General features: G+C 43.6%; 5 protein-coding genes across 5 annotated transcripts; 3 read left to right on the top strand and 2 right to left on the bottom strand.

Annotated features, from left to right (window-relative positions):
• Positions 1–4265: 4265 nt before the first annotated feature.
• On the top strand, positions 4266–4821 carry LOC126565625 (adult cuticle protein 1-like). The gene is made up of 2 exons (XM_050222822.1): positions 4266–4377; positions 4450–4821. The coding sequence occupies exons 1-2, from the start codon at positions 4372–4374 to the stop codon at positions 4819–4821; spliced, it is 378 nt and encodes a 125-aa protein (XP_050078779.1). The 5' UTR covers positions 4266–4371.
• Positions 4822–5625: 804 nt separating this feature from the next.
• On the top strand, positions 5626–6219 carry LOC126560526 (uncharacterized). The gene is made up of 2 exons (XM_050216484.1): positions 5626–5631; positions 5681–6219. The coding sequence occupies exons 1-2, from the start codon at positions 5626–5628 to the stop codon at positions 6182–6184; spliced, it is 510 nt and encodes a 169-aa protein (XP_050072441.1). The 3' UTR covers positions 6185–6219.
• Positions 6220–6329: 110 nt separating this feature from the next.
• On the bottom strand, positions 6330–6747 carry LOC126560525 (uncharacterized). Its single transcript, XM_050216483.1, has 2 exons — positions 6742–6747; positions 6330–6650 (listed from the first exon to the last, which is right to left on the bottom strand). Exons 1-2 carry the CDS (start codon positions 6745–6747, stop codon positions 6330–6332), a joined length of 327 nt encoding a protein of 108 aa, XP_050072440.1.
• A 3823-nt stretch (positions 6748–10570) lies between these two features.
• Positions 10571–11242, bottom strand: LOC126565592 (adult cuticle protein 1-like). The gene is made up of 2 exons (XM_050222784.1): positions 11187–11242; positions 10571–11089 (listed from the first exon to the last, which is right to left on the bottom strand). The coding sequence occupies exons 1-2, from the start codon at positions 11190–11192 to the stop codon at positions 10688–10690; spliced, it is 408 nt and encodes a 135-aa protein (XP_050078741.1). The 5' UTR covers positions 11193–11242; the 3' UTR covers positions 10571–10687.
• A 979-nt stretch (positions 11243–12221) lies between these two features.
• LOC126565647 (adult cuticle protein 1-like) lies at positions 12222–12728 on the top strand. The gene is made up of 2 exons (XM_050222845.1): positions 12222–12294; positions 12372–12728. Exons 1-2 carry the CDS (start codon positions 12289–12291, stop codon positions 12726–12728), a joined length of 363 nt encoding a protein of 120 aa, XP_050078802.1. The 5' UTR covers positions 12222–12288.
• The last annotated feature ends 1512 nt before the right edge of the window (positions 12729–14240 follow it).

Below are 14240 nucleotides of genomic sequence, written 5' to 3'. Positions count from 1 at the left end.
TCCTTGAACTCACGTATGCAAATGTTCCGACTCCCTCTCGTATGTGTACTCAAAAAACAAATAGCGCCGCGTTCCTGAGGATCAATGTCTCACTGTTTCACAGACTACCGGCTAAAAAAACAACAAACTGTCGCAAAAACACACAACCCTTACCATAGTTCAACCTAAATTCCCACCACCTGTGTCTGCACAAGGGACTCCTACACGCGGCGACTCTCGCCCAACAGCTAGCCAAAGGTGTGCACTCTTGCCTGTCCGGTGCAGGCGTCATTTCCTTGTGCTCTACTTTTCTCGGCCTGGGTCCGCATGGAGGTTGCCATTTTGTCCCATTTTTTTGTGCATGCAGTGCTTTTCGTAGAACTTGTTCGATTCGATCAGATTACATCAGCACACATCGGGAATTGGAGGGAAATGGTACACGAAAGGAAAGCGAGTTTAGGCAAACATATCAACCCGACCGGTGTGGTATTCGATATGCCGGACACGCGAGAGCTTGATATTATGAAATTTTGCCTGCCGTTTCATTACACCTTGCGACCTATTTGTGTCGGGTTAGAGCGAAAACTGGGAACGTTTCGTCTATGAATGTTTAACTAACACTTATCTACCCCAATCCAGTCAGCATTTCTTCAGGCTTATGATCCAGACGGAAGGGTTTCATAGGACTGATCATTTGGCGATTCGAGCCTGTCGCAATACAAGGAAAAGGAGGCAAAAAAAACTCTATCCTAGAGCGGTTTTACAGTGCCATATTGTTGTCGATTGCAATCGGAATGCGAAAACATACCAACGAATCAATGCGTTTGATTATACCATCGATCCAGGGTACAAGTATTTTCGTTAGTTATCCCTTGAAGCAGATAAATGCTGTCACATTTAAACTTTCCTGGTGGGGGCAAATTATTGAATAAAAACAATCCCTCAATAGACAAGCTGTTGCAAAATAAAAATCACTAGTTAAACTACTTGTTAAAGATAGTCTTATGAAATGCAGTAACTTTGCTGCTTCATATTGTACGTTAAAATTGATGATAATATTATGGGGAGATAGTGCTGTTAGAAACACGGGACTTAGGTATAAATAAGGCCTGTAACAAATTCAGAAATCTATTTCTTACTTATGGACCGATCCAGTGGTGTAGGCAACAGCGAAATCAGTCTTCACACGAAAGGACCGGGGTCCAAATCCCATCCAGACCGTCCCCCCGTAGTAAGGACTAACTATCCTCACTACATGGTAGTAATAAGTCTAGCAATACGGACATGCCGTTCCTCAATGAAAAAAGCAGCCAACTTACAATTTACCACAAACCAGCTTCCTATCAAATCAAATTAACAATGTGCCGTTGCCCGTAAACCTTCTTTTATATTGTCATAAATTAAAAAAGTCATAAAACTCTCCTTTATAGGATACAAAAACTATACGATGTGATATTTTAATTTTAAAATGTTGATTCAAATTCATTATGAACACTCAAGGGTTCAAAAATTTGGCGTGGGTGGGTGTTAATGCTAGTTAATTTAATTTCGCCATCAAAACCGTTTGCCCGATTGCACTTTGCCACGTCGCTCCGGCCTCTGCTCATGTATTACAGCAAAGAAGCAAAGAAGGAAAGCGCACTGGTAATAATGCTCAACGCTGCACCCAATAATCTAATGACGCTTGATCCCCACCCAGGCTACCCGATCCGATCGCGTGCAGCAATTTACCACGCGTTTGCCGAAATCAAACCATACCGAAAGTTCACCATTCACAGGAGGTCCGTTACGGGTGACAAACTTTACGGCGTCGATTAACGCACCGAACCACAACACATCGCACTCCCACAAAAAAAGCTTCGGCCACAGGTTTACGGACAGAAACAAAACGTAGCCCAAACACACGCAAGATAAAAAGCGAAAGCCATCCGCGTTCCGAACTAGCGCGAAAACGCGATCGCGCGTGCTCTCGTTCGTCGTCAAGATCAATGTCACATTCCAATGGGCAAGATGCTGGCTGGCGCTAGAGAGGGTTCGTGTGCTTTAGTGGGCCGCTGCCTGGCCGAACAAAAACGGGGCCTGCAAGGGGAATGGGTAGCTGCAACAGTAGACGCAGAAAAAGGAAGGGCTTGCTTGTTTCGACGGCTGGTGAACAAATGTTCGAGCTTGCGAAGCGGGAAGTGGAATGTACCAGAACTACCGCTGCGTTCCGAGGCAGTTCGTACGACCCGAACGACAACGGCTTAGCGGTTTGTAGCCGACACATGCAAGTTGCACCGGACAGGCGTTGGTATTTTCTTATTTAGCTGCTATTTTTGCTAACATTACATCGTGAGCAATAAAACTTCATCATGCAGGCGGTAGGTTGGAAGATTTACGAGAGCTGTTTTTTGTGTGTGTCGGGATTGTTTTGGTTGGTACACTACAGTCCACGGCTACGTTCAGCAGAAATTTGTCCTACAACACCCCGTAAGCATGACGTATCGTACTGGTCGTAAAATGGTATTAGCCGGAAAAATGTAGCGAACTACACAATTAATCGTTAGCTGCACCGATTTGTAGTTGGTGTTGAATTATTGAAGCTGATTTTACTTTCAACTTCGAGCCTTGAGGTCTATATTTACAATCAATTTTATGTCGAAGTCTATGATTTTTAAATTAATCAATTCAAATACTTTGTACCATCCAAAATACATTACAGGTATTTCGCTATTGACTCACACATTATGCTTTGCATTAGAATGGCACTCCTATGAGACATTAGATCTTCGATTAAAGGAAAAATAGATACCTACCAGACTATTATTGATATACTATAGATGTGATTCTAGAGCGCCAAACCCTTCGGATCAAAAGCGAACCGATCTAGAATTAGTTTCTGACCGAGACTTGTTCAAACCTTGTGGTTAATACAATGCATACATGATGCATGGTGTCCCAAAGCAAAGCAAATGTTCGATTTTTAGCTCTTAAAGATGACGCTTAAACAATTAAACCATATAATGGTTGGAACCTTCGATTGCTCAGAAAAATTTCCTGAAGACGATGTGTAAGCGCCGTTATGATTTCGTTTTTCGTTATTTTCTATAACGTCTTAAGTTATTGTCTATAACGATTGTCTTAAACGACTCCAAGATTGTCGTGGCAATCTGCCCATCTTACCCAGGATTTTTTCGTCATTTAAACGGATATTCGGATCCTGAAATCCAAGGTCTCTAAGGTCGCTACGATATTTTAATCTCCCACATAGGTACATCTAGCGCTCGGTGTAACAGTTGAAAATGGGGCCAGTCTTCATACGCCAGGATTATCAAACGGACTATAGTCACATCATAAAGTACCCCCCAATCAATCGAATTTGACTAAAGTGTAAAGAACACATGTTTTAGACCCCTTAGAGACTTAACTCCTTCTTTAAATAATGCTTTCAACATTATTTGAACCGAAACAGTATTCACTTTTAAAATGATATTACCAGTGCTTTATAGATTGAGTACAAAAACAAGAAAGTGGGGTTAAACGAGTCCTATTTGTTATAATCCACTCCAACAAACGAGCACAACTAACAATGATAACGCAACTGACATCTGCTTTTATAGGCCTCCTGGCTACGATAACGGTGCTCGTCCATTTCTAACGGAATGCAAATAAATCAAACCAGCTTCTACTGAATCTGGTTTCAAAGGTGTGCCTGGTGCAATTGTACTCCAATGTGTCACATACATTTAGATATCAACCGAGAACCTACAACTCCGACGTCATCAATCCGGTGTTGGAATATATTTCCTCTGTTCTGTAACATCCACAGAAGGCATGTATCATCCAACCAGCTGATGTTGGTGGCACCGTCGGAACGGTACAGGTTACATCACACTTCCCTCTGTACTGAGCATCTGTACGGTGTGACGCGTGTATCATGTCACAGTCCTCACCGCTGTCTCCATTTGGAACCAATAATGTATGCTAATAATTATTGTAATCCAATTCCATCGCCAAACCCTGGCGGGTTTGAACCGGTCCTAAAATGGTGTGTCCCATCTCGTGGACTCGCGAACAAGCGGACTCGCGCCATCAAATGCTGATGAAATGTCCAACTAAGTTTGAGCGATACTACCGGGGGCCCCTGTGTTGGTGGGTAATTAATTCAACTCTCTTAGACGGGCTTATGTCTCGGTCCGGCCGGTTGTCCCTTGGATATCTTCTGCCCGGGAATTGATAGAAGTAGTTCTACTGCTGCTGGATGTTGATATAAATAGAAGACAGATAGAACCGGAGCTCATCAGATTCTGATCTGCAGTGTCGAACGAAACGTGTTCTGCTAGTAACTAGTACGCTATTTTTCAACCGTTTGTAGTGCTCTACTCCAAAGATATCACACCACACAGTGCAATCATGAAGGTACGTGTTCCGATGCCCACAAGGACTATTAGGTACAAACTGCCTCAACTTCATCCCGATCTCTTATCACAGTGCATCGTAGTTCTTGTCCTTGCCGCAACTGCACTGGTAGCTGAAGGATCCGTGATCCCGCTAGCTCTCGCACCAGGATATGCGATCGCTGCTCCGGCCGGACTTGCCGTTCCTGGTGCAACTGTCGTCCAGTCTAATCCGGCTCCCACGATCGTTCATGCTTGGCCGGCACCGATCGCGTTAGATGTGTCCGGAACGCCCACACTGCTCTTGGCGCCATCACCTGCTGGTCCAGCTGTAGTTGCCCTTGCTCCGGCTCCTGCTGCTACGGCCGTTTCGGCGACTCGTGGTGCGGTTCATGTAGCACCCCTGCCAGGACACTCAGTCTCCCAGACGCAATTGAATCTGGCCCCAGCTCCTGGATCTGAGTAGTGGGTTATTTACGCATTAGCCTGATTGCAACGTGTGTGTTCTAAGGGTTCACCCGTTCCATGGCGCCCTGCTTAGTCAAATTTCTTCAAAAACTTGTGCGTCTTGGAGAGGAGTTTAACGCCCATACCGAAATTCTACCCACCTGATCGACCTGCTTTATCTATTTTCAATGTGCACATAAATAAATGCAAGCTTCAAGCAACATCCAGAGCGTTTGTTTCTACTTTACTCATTATTTCTTTGAAAGACTTCATTACAGAAACTCTCTCCGTTACGTAGTATATACAATCATCATATAACTTCATCATTAGGTTCACGATCTCCTTCTACACCTGTTTCAACATTAACGAACACAAATAATCTCATCGGTCCTGACAACATTCACCGCTTCTTCACCAACACACCAACACCAATTGTGGGTCAAGTTTAAGCATAACTTTCACCCTCCGTTGAGCTTACGGCCCACTATCATACTGAGATCTTTCACTGCGCAACCTCACTCACTAGCATTCACGTGCGACTCACTAAAGCACCAGTGCCAGTCTTACCGTTTTATGATCCACTATATCACACCACTATCCTCTTGTCTACACAATTGGACCACCAACGCTAAAGGCATATTGCATAAGGCGCCATCTGAATTGCGCAGGTGCATCCGCTCTTTTGGACACTGGGGCGTACATCAGTTCGACATTTCTTCGTTATAAAACGTGATCACCACCGTTGAGGATGATCCAGTTTGTGTTTGACCGTCACACACGCTAGCAATTTTGGATACTACGAGGCAAACGCATTGCACGAAACATGAAGGTAAGCTTAATTTGCAGCAAATTCATTTGGACCACTTCACTAACCTTGCTCATCGATCGTCGATCAGCTTTTTGTCACCGTTTTGTTAGCTGTTTACGTCACACACTGTGCAGCACATTCCACCAATCTCGCTCTTTTTACACCCTACCAACCGGTTCATCCACTCGATGAAGGATATTTTCCCAGGCCAAAGTACTTTGACCACGTGGAGACGGGATTGCTCCAGGAACACCCGGCAGTGAGATTTCCCGAACCTCACGCAAATCACTACGAAGCAACTGTACCCGGGGTACACTTTTCACACGCACTTCACGGGCAGGTTCACCAACAAACTCATCAACACCATTACCAGCAGGATCTGTTCCTGCCCGATAATCAGTATCTGAGTCTCGTAGCTCCATCCTCCTCCCTGGTTGCGTACGTTCCTGTGCAACGAGGCAAACCAGGTCCCTGGGCCGTACCGAACGTATTCATCAAAGGACAGGGCTACAGCACCAACCAATACGTTGCGCCGACACTAATGCAGAAGCTGCTCGCTCAGGACCCTCGGTGAGGAGTGCTGTGGAAATTCTCAAATTGTGTAAAACGTAAAGAAGCTAATGGCCACATCTTGTGTTACCGGTGGGATAGTGTACTTGCGAGAAATACAGTTGTTTATTGACTAAGTTTTAAGTGAACAGTGTAAGTGGTTTGGATTTCTAGTATGTTCCCGGTGGTGCGTCCAGATTGTACTGGAACTGCGAAATGGAGTGACCAGGCAGTGGTGCAATATGGATTGCGCCTCGTGTTGCCGCAACGGACATCGCGCCCGGATATTCCGCGAGTTGCGCCGCCACTACGGGTGTGATCGGTACGGGTTCGTAGTACGGTTGTATCGGGGTATGATCATGCCAGGGTCCGAGCGGATAAAAGTAGGGCCATCCTTCCAGCGAAAGACCCGGAAACGATGCATCCAGCTGGCCCACCAGCGAAGACACGATGCCCACTGCCAGCGCAATACGGAGCACTTTGCTGAGGAACTTGTTTCGGGGGAACGATGATAAGATGACACTTGATAAGCTTGCACTTCCTTTTTATTCTCACGCTATCACACTTCCAACCAGTACTTACTTTCATCGCAGTTTCTGCTGCCCCTGGATTTCTGCCGTTCGGTGCGAGGAAATGTGCTAAAGTAACAATTCTAACTTCTTGTCCCTAGCCTTTTATACCACGGCTTAGTTTCCGTGGTTTTGTTGGCTCTTGATTAGAAGACAACAACAGCAGAAAAAGGTAAGGCCGCCTTCTCAACAGTTGGCGACCTACAGAAAACCAGAATGTGACATTGTAAGGAAAAAAACAACAACAAACCACCCATTTTTATTGGCGTTCTGGTCCAGGATATCGACTCCACCCAAGCACCCAAGTCATGCTCCAGGGCAGGGTAAGTTTGCAAATGTGCACTAGAACTTTTGCACGCCGCGACAATCAATCGGGCACCATTTCTAGTGCACATTTCTAGGTCCATTTCTAGCACTGGCTGACATTGGCACGAGATATCCAAGCCACTAGAACCACGCCGGTAGCCTGCCCAGAACAAATCGGAACCCCCGGAACGACACCACCGGGACACCCAAGTTCACAGTCAATCTCGGGACCAGCTGGGCAGTTTCTTCGCCCATTAATCGATACCAGGGCCCACGCGTGACCGAACGAATGGGCACTTATGAGTTGTTGACAGCTGGTTGCGGTTTTTTTCCGAGCTTTCCACTGTCGTTGAACTGTTCTTGCCATTAGTCATTAGGCACCTTAGTTGGGTGTTTATACGCTTTCACACCTTCGGAAAAGGAAGTTCTTTAGAACACTGGAACTCACAACTCACCCAACGGATATGCATTTACGGTTTAACACCTTTTGTGTTCTTTAGATCCGTGATTTGGCACACCGCGTGGGAGTTTGGTGTGACAAACGGTGTCAACAACGTTTGTATTGTGTTGTTCAAATGTTTGTTCAATTTGCCTTATTTGTGGTAAATTACGCGTTAAAACATTTTTAAATAGTTAAGATCTGCAGCTTAAAAGTTACTTCATAATTTTTTAAATAAAATATTCATTCCCTATACAAAGCTCAGCACTGTTAATTGCTCGAAGTAAACTTGCTCTCGTGCTGGGGTCAAGCGTGCTAACGGAACTAGCTTCTCGATTTCTTGTTTGTGACTCAGCTTGCGCTCTAGTTGAAGGTCTATTGGATAGCTATTTTTAATCTAGGTGTTGTATTTTACCGTTTGGCAAGGCTCAGATATTTTTTCTAGAGCTTTTCGACTTTATAGCAGCGTTCAAACTGGATCGTCTATCATCTACGTCGCCTGTTAAATAGACATGCATTTACGATCGATCGACCCGCTGAGCTAGAGAAAAGCCTGATGAATGAATGAACGTCATGTTTCGCCTGTCAAACATTGTGCAACACGACCGTAATGCATCAAGTGTGGCTTTGCTTCATTGCTTCATCATGATTGCAATGTGTTTAAACACTGGGCAATTTTCCAGAAGGTACAGTTTGGAACCCCGAGCTTTCTTGGGAGCTTTCCTGACAGAGAAAGATCTTCCTGTATAAGGGAATTCGGTCATTGGAGCCTTTGGAGCAGATCAAACGCTAGAAATCGATATGGTCACGTCGTCTGTCACGCTTAAGATAATGTTCTTTGAGTATATTCAAAGCATCCTCAGACACGGAGAAAAGAGAAAATAACGACGTTCACGAATACGAAAAAAATTACGCTCTTCGGAAAAACTGTAAAAGCACCAGTAAACGAAAACAAGCATCACTCATTTGAAATTTTCATTTAATGTGACTTAAACTTGCTGTTCTCGTGAAAGAGCTCTCGTCAAATTTGTACTTGTAGACGCTTGTAAAAAGATTGTTGAAGTAGGTAAAAATAACGTCATAATAAATTAAATATAATTTTTAATTATCGATTAATTCTCTAGAATCAAAAAATAACAACAACAAAATTAAACGAAAGCTCCTCTCTCATTAAAGACAATAATTCAAATCATTCCATCAATTGACAGTTGAATTGACAGCAAAGTATCACAGCTGTGAAATATTCACGAGCCAGCGTCGTTAAGTGAAATTTGAGTTACACTAGGAAAAAAAATAATTTAAACAACACGTTAAAACATGCTAAGTTCAGTTTCACCCAGGTGAAATGCGATTTGACAGTTAGCATTGAGTGAATCTTTCGTCCGTCTATCAATGCTTTAAGATGCCTTCCAGTAGCTTGATTTAATGTGATCTTCTTTGCTTAACAACCTTCTAAGGTCACGTCGGCCCTCCAAACGGCTAGCTAGACTATCGAAACCACGTAGTGAGATAGCCAATCCTCACTTCGAGGGGACGGTACGGATGGGATTTGAGTCCTGCCTTATGAAGACTAACGCCGCTGTCACCTATACTACCAGGCCGTCCCGGGCCGATTCAGTGGAAGGGACTCAAAATTTCATTTTACTTACAAACTCCGCCATTGACGAAAGACATAAAGCTCGAAGATTGTTTCTGCAGAAGGAAGTATTACGCGAAAAATGTACAATTATTTGGCCGACATACCCACCGACCTTTAACCGAGTATGCCCGGGATAAGGCAAAGAATAAGGAGGAAATGCCTTATCAATATGTGAAAATCTATTCAACAAAAGCGGTTTTGACAATACGGCACTGGACCGTAATAATCCATTGTAAATAAATAAATACCCACGGACCTTTGTGCCACGAGTAAAATGAATCGGATTAACTGATCCTGATCCAACTGATAGGCTATAAACATAGGACCGCTGACAAACCACCTTCCCGACCTATTTTTTTGTCAACATTTATGCATCATAAGTGAAATAAAAATTAAATTCCTCTACTTTATACGAGTTATCAATCGTTTAACAGACATGGAAATTTTCCACAAAATAAAAAGAAACCGAATTGATGCATTACTGACTGCTTTTCTAAAACAAAATTCATCCGAGGATCTACTTTAGCAATCGCTAATGCGCTCAAGGCTTGGAAAAAGCAGTAAAGTTCACAAATGCCCATTTTTTATCTATCTTGACTGTGGTTCTGGTTTCCAACTTTATGAACTCAATGCGAGGGTTTCAAAGCTTTGACTCGTACGTGAAAATGAGTTTTGTTTGACCTGATCCGTTTTACAGCTTATTATGAGCTCCGTGCTTTATTAACTCAGATCAAATTCACTCTGGAATTTGTCATATATCCCTAAGCGTACATTGTTTTACTAAAAACAAAATTGCCAATGCTTCGAAATAATGTTGGCATGAAGTAAAAAAGGTTTTCCAAACTTAATCTGTGTTGAAGGTCATAGTTTTCCTTTCAAAAGGTAATTTCTTACACTCTCCTTCCTCCAATTGTTTCTTAATTTCTTATTCTTGCTTTTTTCACTTTTACGCGATTGTTTATAGAATCCCGAAATGTAAGATAATTGATATTATAAAAAGCATATATACAAAATAACATGACGATCAAAAAGATCAGTTCAGAAGGATGAGCTACAGCTCGTACGCTGCCAACTGTTGGCGCACGATCCCTCATTGGATGAACGAAATCTGTAACCAATTAAGTAATAAAATCAAATCACTTCCTGTCGAGGACTGTCCCAACTCTTTTTATTGGTGATTCACTTAATGAGGTGTAATGTTATGAGATGAAAATATTCCATTTGAATTCAAATTGATTTAAAAACTCAAATATCGATCGCTCTCAATCTAATACAGATTTTCAAGTAATGGATTATTGTTTAAAATACTTGGAAATTGTTGTAAACTAATCTGAGCGATAAATACTTATTTTTTCTTTCATCAATTTTAGTAAAATTTCTAGTAAGCAAATGTATGAGAAATATGAAACCAATTTTGGTCTGCTCATTTTATTCACACACACAGATGTCCGAGTGTCCGAATGTACGAGGTTGCGATCGAACGAAATGACTCTACCATTCCAAAATCGGGATAGGGTAATTTCGACAAAACAGCGATAGACGACAGAACAAGACGGTTGAGCGGACTAGAGCGTCTTAGATCGTTCCCGGTGCGGGGGCCAGGTTCAGCTGCTGCTGGGAGACGGCATGTCCGGGCAGTGGGGCGACATGCACTGCACCTCGGGTAGCGGTGACGGAGGTGGCTCCAGGGACAACACCGGCATGATGCGCAACCGAAGCAGCCGGTCCATGAGGTGCGGCCAGGATGGCGGCGTGCGGTGCAGCCAAGATGGCAGCATGAGGAGCGGCCAAGATGGCGGCATGCGGGGCGTAGGCAGCATGGATGGCGGCATGCGAGATCGCACCGTACGGGTGGGCCAACACATTCGACTGGATGACGGTCGGGGCGGCCAGATGACCGTAGGGCCAGCCTCCGTATGGCAGAAGTCCAGCGTCCGAAACAACGGCGAGGGCCAAGATGACTGCAGCTACCATGCACTATCGATTGAGAAGGAGACAAATAGTTGGAAAAAAATTAGTTTTTTTTAACTCAAAAGCTTTTGGAAAAGTTTGCCCAGAAATCCCGACCGCCTACCTTCATTTTGGTATTTTGGTTTTGGAGCGGTTGCTTCGGTGATTACTTTGGAATGGTTGTAGAAGTTGTGATACTTTACTGAGGTACGCGTGCCGGTTTTTATACGGAAACTCCTGCCGTCTTCTAACGCCGAACTACGATCGCTCGATACGCCCGGCAAGTACGCTCGACCTCGGTACCGTGGTGGGCCCGAGTTGCAATTGTGCATGTGCATAACCTCCCACCATCTTCGAACACAACCGAGAAGAAGAAAAAAAAAACACAGGGTGCAATACTAACGCGGACACAGCAAACTGCCAGCAAGCTTTTTCCTATATACCGAGATCCGCGATATTCTTTCACTTTGCCCACCGATCTAGGGCCGAAGGTCTAGAACTGCGGGTGGGGACAACTTTGACCATATGCTCAGAGTAATGCTTAATCTACATACGTGCGCATTTCTTGGACGGCTGACGTAAACGATGTTATGTATTGCAAAGGTACACTCCAGAAGTCAACTGACTGGATCACTGAACTTGAAAGTGAATGAGAGTTCTGGGTGGTTGGCTCTTACGTGTACAGCCAGAATTATATCACCCAGGAAGAACATCCTAGAATTGGTGTGCAATCTTTCACTTCCTTCGCAAACGCAAGACCCCATGGCAGGTTCATTAGACACTCCACGTTCACCCGCCACTTTGTTCCATCAGTCCATCAGTGACCAGCTGGAACTCCCAAGATCTATGTATTCTATGGATTGGAATGTCGCCGCGCGTGGGGATGAGAGGTCGCGGACCATTAATTGCCTCGCTGTAGTAAGGTTCGCCCTGGTTTACCCAGGTGCTTCTCGTTGCTACCAATCGCGTCGGTAAAAGTGTAGCTCGATCGCTCGGAACGATCGATCTGTTTTGTGTGTGTGTTTCTTTTTTTTCCTGGTTTCCTAGTCCTTTCTGGAGCAACCGAGCATTCTTGGCACACCGAAGTGTTCTTGTACAGAGCTGGGTATAAAATCCATACCTGACGCTCGAAACGGTATCACAATCAATCCAAGCGTCCGATCGAACAGATCACAAACCATTACAGTATTCCAACCAACCCATCAAGCAAACCAAATCCAACAATCATGAAGGTACTGTTGGCAAGTGTGAAGACATCCTTATCTTCCGCAAGGATACTAATTAGGCAATCCTCAACTCCAACTTACAGGTCGCAGTCGTTGCCGTTGTCCTTGCTCTTGCCGTCGTGTCGGAGGCTGGTGTCCTGCCATGGGGCTGGCCATATGCTGGTCTTCCCGCAGCTGTCCCAGTTGCATCGTGGCCACCGGCAGCCATCCATGCCGCCTATCCAGCGTACGCTCCACATGCCGCCCTTTGGGCTGCCCCGCACGCCGCCATCCTGGCCGCTCCCCATGGTCCAGCTGCCTCGGTGGCCCACCATGCCGGAGTTGTCCCTGGAGCTACCTCGGTCACCGCTACCCGTGGTGCTGTCCATGTCGCCCCACTGCCCGGTCATGCCGTGTCGCAGCAGCAGCTAAACCTGGCTCCGGCTCCGGGAACTATCTAATTCGAAAGGTGCTAAGGTGGAAACCTGCCACCCAAAACATCTACTCCGGAAACCGTCATCCCACTGTTTGCGCCTGTCGTGCAATACGCTGATACAAGTGATAACATACTCATTAGCTGATAAGTAATTCGTTCGTTTGCGATCTGTTTTTCGTTTCCATTGATTCATGCAAATGTTTGAATAAAAGCAAGAATGCAAAGCATTTTATAAAAAAGAAAACTACAACTGACTTTCGTTTTCTGATATTTCTACAAACATTTTAAACGTTTGTCTGGCTTTCTCTGCTGATGCTAGAACCGGCTAGGTACAGCACATGAAGGGCAGATGCCCAGAAAAACAAAAAAGCAGTTACTTTGCTTCTCGCAACGGCTTTCAAAATTGAGGGTGTGTCGAGTTTATTCTGGCTATAATAAAAAAGTGCTATTTTGTTTCGAGATCTTTTAACATTTTATCTTTTTGGATCTGATTTTTCTTAATTTACTGCATGTTTCCGATACTGACTATCCATATGAAGCGATGTGCGAGGAGCATGTTTTATGTACGCGTAAAAACATTTGACATTTTATGAGTGTCAAATAAAAACTTTGAAGGGTTATTTAAACACTATGCCACTTGAAAATCCGAATGAAAACATGCAATAATAAAAATATTTAAAAACATAACAAAAAAAATCGTATCTTCTCAGCTTAAATTGCATTGCAACTGCAACTGTTTCAAGTCATTAAGGTTTTAAGGCCGGCGTGAGCCAAGAACGAGTTACGGCCCTTAAGCCAAGAAGAATAAAAAGGTCACGCCGGCCATGCAAAAGGCTCACTGCACTTCCCGATATCACGTAGCTGGATAGTCAGTCCCCTCACTACGGGGAGGACCTTTCAGATGGGATTTGAATCCTAGTTTGAAGACTGTCGCAGCTGTCGTCTTTACCGCCGGACCGCCCGAAAAATTTATGTATGTATTTATATCAATCTATGTGTTTTCTAGTTTTCGTTTTATTTTAGAAAAACAAAAGTTTGTGCAGGATTGAATAATGATAAAAAATGATTTTTAAATTATATTATGAGATGAAGGTAAAAACTAAGAATTTTTTGAAATTTAAAACAAAAAAACAAACAAGATTAACTTACATTCGAGATGAAAAGCTCTGTATAGAATGCTTGTTGTGTAGCTTCTCTGTTTAACATTTGGAGGAAAATAGTATTTATTTATTATTATGTATGACGGCAACTTGAAAGTGATCAATTGGTTATTAGATTACATACATCAAGAAATGATCATTAGAAAATAATCTTAACATTTCTTTCAAAACCTTCATTCCCATTGAACAGAGCTTATAATTCACGTATTTCACGTATTCACGTTTAAGATTACGTTATTGTCTTTCTTCTAGTAGCATTTAATAAAATCATCAAGTAATATCATAAAATAAATCCAAATGATTTTTGTGTAATGCTTTTACTGATTTATTATAAAACTCCTTTTATACAACGCCGTTTCTTCTGTACATTTTTATCT

Source organism: Anopheles maculipalpis, chromosome 3RL, assembly GCF_943734695.1.
Source record: "Anopheles maculipalpis chromosome 3RL, idAnoMacuDA_375_x, whole genome shotgun sequence".
NCBI classification, from domain to species: Eukaryota; Metazoa; Arthropoda; class Insecta; order Diptera; family Culicidae; genus Anopheles; species Anopheles maculipalpis.
This window is presented reverse-complemented; position numbering and strand designations above follow the sequence as displayed.